Below are 5,941 nucleotides of genomic sequence, written 5' to 3'. Positions count from 1 at the left end.
TTTGTGGTTTAAGGGATTTAAATATTTCTTCTGTCTCATATGTCTAAAGATCACACCGACAGCAATTAGAAGACATACCCATACAAACACTATTAAAACTTGTTTCCTTCTTTGTGGAGTTAACAACATAATCGTAAGTAATGTTCTGCTTGTCAGATATCGAAATGAATGATTTATTTGCTGTAATATGCCTATGCATATTTTTTTTAAACACAAGGTTCATGTACAATGTGGTTATGTGGTAAAAATAAATCAAACTTTAATACACTTTCATACACTGTGCAGCTATTTTACTATAACTAAAATTATTTTATCAGAATTAAATCAAATTGTAAATCAAATTTAACGGATTGAACTATTTATTAATAAATATGCCCCTTAACCTCCAACATTTTTAAATCCGACAACAACGATAATATCTACGCACACTTTTCATGATATGAACTTTATTGTCCAATTTAATTTGTGGTACAGTGTTTTGTGGTTAACTGTGTTAAAAAAAAACATATAATCGGTACATTACAAATACAAAAATTAAATTGAGGCTATATTAACACTAGAATTGTCAAGGGATAATCTCGACACCTTTGGTAGTTGGTTTGTTTCACAATGGTTGATCCATAAGCCGAGCTTAAAAAAGATTTCCAAGCGCATCGGTCTTGTGCGCGTCTCCTCCAATTTGAAAGGCCATGTTCTGAGATGTTGTCTTCTACTTGGTCTTTTCATCTAATTCGTGGCCTTCCCCTTCTGCGTGAACCATCAGTAGGCTCGATGTATATGCCTTTTGAGCTGGAGCATTCTCATTCATTCGCACAACATGATCTAACCACGGTAGTCTGTGCAGTTCAATACGACTGACTATGTCGATGTCCGTGTATAGATGTTCGGGGGGAGGGGCGGTCCCCCCGGGCCGCCCCCTGCTTACGTCCCTGAACTATTATATCGATGTCATCGGCCAAGGTGAGTAACATGTGTTGTTTGGTGTAAAGAGTGTCATTTCTGTTCACCTTTGCGTCTCGTATGGCCTTTTCTATCAGGATGTTTAAAATATCACACGACAAACTGTCACCTTGTCTGAATCCTCATTAGGTATTGAAGAGCTACTTTCCGACTTTAACTGCTGACCTTGTGCCAACTAAATTTATCCTGCATCGCCGTATTAATTTTGCAGGTATAAAAAACGCAGACATGGCTTAAAATCTGAACGGATAGGGCTGTCGAATGTGGAATGTCTCCATGTGTTTTTCGTGGGTCTTATGCTGTGGAAAATCGTTAATTTTCCATTTGAGCCTAAGTGCTGCATATGGACGAAGTTGGTATACATGGATTTGTACGATCGAGATGAACTTTGCATATCGCACCGTATGTACATCGTTTGTTCGATTTGCACGAAATTTTGCATAATATATTGAATTGGTTGTAAAATAACTTGTGTCGAGTTTGCTTTAAATCTGTTAAGACTTCGATATAACTCTCAAATATATCTTTGATCAATGTTAACTAAATGGTGAACCAAAGAATCAACGCTTCCGATTTGGTACAACATTTTGCAAAAATTCAAAAATTTCCTATTGGGGATGAATGGCATTGTTGAGCATATGAAATCCAAACAAATCTTAGGTCAAACTTTGAATATTTTTTGCTGTTGACCCTATTATACTTGAAGTGTAGATAGAGATCTTCCTTGTATGTATTTTTTGAGATGTTATTTCATCTGTAGAATGAATGAGGATGTTTATACCCTACACAACTACCTTGTCAGGGTATTATAGCTTTGTGTTGCCCCAAGAGTTTGTAACGCCGCGAAATATTGGTCCAAGACCCACCTTTTAGTATACGGATCATATCATTTCTCGATATGTTGAGTCCATCTAGACCCCGTCTGTCCATTATAATTTGTAAGCAGGATTCAGGCCACAGTTATGAACCAATCATCACAAAATGTTTTAATGATTAGTGGATGAAATGGACAAAAACTTTATTTTTGTTTGTTTTCTGGTCGCTCTAGAGGCCACAATTATGAGCCGAACATCACGAAATTTTACGCAGAGAAAAAGATCTGCATGACTGTTTTGATAAAAATTGTTAAATATTTAGGGGGTCAAAAGGACCCACACTTTCGCGTGAAATTTTTCAAAATTTGTATTCTATGGCGCATATATTTACTCCTGGAGGACATAGACTCGAGAAGTTGATAGTATATCCAAGAGGAGTGGTTGACCTTTGAATTGATACCAATTATATTGGTTTTGTGTCCTTGGATGTGGGTGTTATGCGTAAATATACCATTTTATCATTACCACACTAGAGCAGATGACTAGGAAATTTTGCATGAGATTCGGGTTATGGTCAAGGATGAAGTCTATAATTTCGATGACGATTAAAAAAAAATTCCCGTTTTTCTAGTCACTATAGACGCCACCATTATAAGCCGAAAATCAGAAAATTTCCATTGGGAAGTTCATCTGATCAACACATTCGACTGGATGCTCAGATAAACCAAATCTTTTTTTGTGTACACTATCAAAATTTTAATATTTTGGAGTAAGTGTTTACTCCAGGAAAACAGGATTAAAAAAATGCCTCAGATTAGCTGTTGGCATCTAATTATAAAAGAGAGTTCAAATATCGCGAAATACTACCCATGCGTAGATAATAGATACGCAGAAACTTAGGCTCAGATGTAGTTGTGTAAAGTACCATAAGATTTTAGGTAGGACCAACAAATACGAGAAGTCGGTATTTTAACATTTTAATGGAGTTTCGTCGATATTAATAATATATATTTATAAAAACAAAAATCAATAACATATTTTGTAATTTTAGGGGGCATCAAATAATAAATAAAATAAAACATTAAAACGAAATAATAGTTCTTAGTTACATATTTCAATTGAGACACGAATTCATTCGAATTTTATGCATTATAGATAGTTCCCTGTTTGCACATCCAGATGGCCCGAGTACATGTAGAGCGATATAATCTTCACATTCGATTATGCCATTGTTATTACAATCTCTGTTATATCGTTTAAGATAAGCATTAACCGTATCCGTGGCACATTTGTCGTTATTTACACACTGTAGATAATCTAAAAAAATGAAATACAAAAACAATTATTTTTTTAATACAAATTATTAGAATAACAAATTTTTTAATTGTAATAAATGCACAAATGTAAGTCATGTACCAATCAATAAGTAATTCGGAACGTAGGTCAGATTATGTCGAAAGACGGAATGTATTGCTCGCAAGGGTCGGATAATATATAATTTGAAATATTATATGGGAGCTAATAATGATGATAGGATAATTTGTTACCCAATCAGTTCAAATTCCTGATATATCGAGTAATATGAGCTAGCCATCTTCCCAAAGAGTGTACCAATAGAGAGATTATTGATAGAGAGATTTGCTAGCCACTTAGAATTCAAAATACCTAATTATATCAAACTTGATTAAAAGACATGGTCAGATATATACCTACCATTTTCAATAGGAAGCATTCTAAATATTGCGAGCCCCTTTTCTAATTGGGTTTTCCGAAAGGGTTCTGGAATAACAAAGTTAGAAACGGTAAATGGCTTTACCTTCTATATGTATATATATATATATATATATACATATGTATGGGAAAGAAGAAATCCATTATTTTTATATGAATTATTTGACTTTATTTAACATGCTTCGGAATTTCGATTTGGGTCAAATAAGCACCGTTTTGTTGTACGATTTGTTGCCATTTTAAAGGCATTTCTCGATCATTTCTCCGATGTTATCGACATTTTCAACGACCGGCCGAGGTGCATCTTTAACATCAAGAATTCCTGAAGGGAATCTACGAAACCGAAATTGCACATAATTTGCGGTTACAGTATCGGAACCATAAACAACATTCATATTTTTAGCCGCTCGGCTCGATTTTCGCCTTTGTCAAAGAAAACCTGTAATATTTAGCGAATTTTTCTTTGTTCACTTCCATTTTTAACAACCTCTAACTCACAGCCGAATGCACCAAAACAAAAAAACAGCAAAATAATTTTTTTCACCCCTCCAACCAGCATAAATCTGAAATTGTTTGATCTTTACAAGAAATATATCAGTACAGGGATCTGGATTTCTGGATGGATTCTTTTTTCGCAACCTAATAGTTGCTGGCTGAGAATACGGTTGCTGCAACATATCATGGGTTTATCTTGAGATATATATTGTTTCATAATCATAAATGTAGAATTATAAGTACTATTGCAGCACACAAAGGTGTAAGATAGGAATTAATCGAAAACATAATACAAACAAGTCATACCTCTATGTTCGTCATCTTCTTCTTCGTTATATTCCGTTTTGCTGTCGTTTGCAATTTGTTTGCCACCATCGATCCAATAAAATTTCGATATACCATAAATTCCACAGGGATCCACAGTTGCACACTTAACTGGTCGACAATCACTAACTGTCTTGCAAAGACATTGCAAACATTTGCTTGATATTTCATTTTCTGTAGTTTGAATATCTTCATTGCTATTTGAATATTCAATACTGTAGTTGTTGGTGTAATCGTTGTCTACCACGTACGAATCTGTCGAGGTCTCTTCATCCAAATTCTCTCCAGAATCTAACTCACTAAAGTGAGTCATTGTGGTATAGGCTTCATCGTTGGCATATTCTTTGCTATTGCCGGAACTGTAATCATCTTCTATATTTTGAATAATTTGCTTTGACTTCGCTAAGACATTGTCATCGGTGCTTCTTGTGTTGCCAATGTCAACAATTGGCCCTTTGGTTATTCCATCTGAAATCGAAGAATATAACCCTTAATAAGGAAATATATTATATAATCGTGTAGATAAATCACATGGCCCGGTATGGAAGAATTCCTACACTTTAAAACATCGATTTACATACCAACACCTGCGGTTGGTTGCACACGACTATCCCCGATATTTAAGCGTCCGAAATGATGTTTTTGCCTTATGTGAAGGTATATCGAACCGACAATCAAACCGAACGATACCAGTATGGCAGCGATGACTATTTTCTGATTTATTTCTTTGGTAAGGACCATATTTTTTGGATAAATATGTGTGATTGATTTATTTTTTGTTTATTTTTGTTTTACTTAATCCAAAGTGTATTCTTTTCAGACTAATACGTTGATTTTAATTTCAATGCTGTAAAACCATGTTGACGTTTATAAAAAAAACAACAACTGGATGCTGATTAAGTATTTGTTGCGACTCATTTGATGATAACCTTTGTTCACATGTATAAAAGAAGTCAGTGTTCTGTTTTAACCAGGGCAGACCAAACAATGGCACGCGGGCTCAAATTTTCGGAGAGTATCATACGCTCTCTCGATGAATATGTTGAGTGTTAAAACATTATTAGCTTTGAAACCCATGAAGACCCCTTTGTTGTTGAAATTAGTGTGTGTATTCTACTCTTCGTGGGCTTACGTTTGGTTATCACTGATTTAAACACAAAAATGCGATAAGGTTGTGGAACATGGTAACCACAACAAGCACTCAGATGTTTTTATACCTTCCAACATAGTATGGAGGGTACATTATTTTTATTTTTTGGTTTGTAACACATCGAAATAATCATTTCAATCTTATAAAGAATACATTAGGTTGGGAAAAATAAATTCATTCTTTTTTAGTTGTATATGGTATAAAACAGTTTTATGGTCGATGTTTTGCTCCTGGGCGATGTTACAACTGCTAACGTGCCGGTCAACTTCGATCATTTCTCCGATTTTATCGACATTTTCGACGATCGGCCTACCTGTGCGAGTTGCATCTTTAACATCAAAAATTCTTGAATGGAACCTACGAAACCAAAATTGCACACATTTGGCTGCTACAGTATCGGAACCATAAACACCATTCACAATTTTAGCCGCTTGGCTTGCATATTTGCCTTTGTCAAAGAAAAACT

General features: G+C 34.8%; 1 protein-coding gene across 1 annotated transcript; it reads right to left on the bottom strand.

Annotated features, from left to right (window-relative positions):
* Positions 1–2,889: 2,889 nt before the first annotated feature.
* Positions 2,890–5,067, bottom strand: LOC133332084 (uncharacterized). Its single transcript, XM_061540465.1, has 3 exons — positions 4,903–5,067; positions 4,308–4,684; positions 2,890–3,092 (listed from the first exon to the last, which is right to left on the bottom strand). Exons 1-3 carry the CDS (start codon positions 5,064–5,066, stop codon positions 2,890–2,892), a joined length of 744 nt encoding a protein of 247 aa, XP_061396449.1. The 5' UTR covers position 5,067.
* Between the last annotated feature and the right edge of the window lie 874 nt (positions 5,068–5,941).

The sequence above is a fragment of the Musca vetustissima genome, unplaced genomic scaffold (assembly GCF_032173495.1).
Source record: "Musca vetustissima isolate MV318-11 ecotype Yass unplaced genomic scaffold, APGP_CSIRO_Mvet_v1 utg73599, whole genome shotgun sequence".
Lineage (NCBI taxonomy): Eukaryota > Metazoa > Arthropoda > Insecta > Diptera > Muscidae > Musca > Musca vetustissima.
Note: the sequence above shows the minus strand (reverse complement) of the source record. Positions and strands in the feature narration are given on the sequence as shown.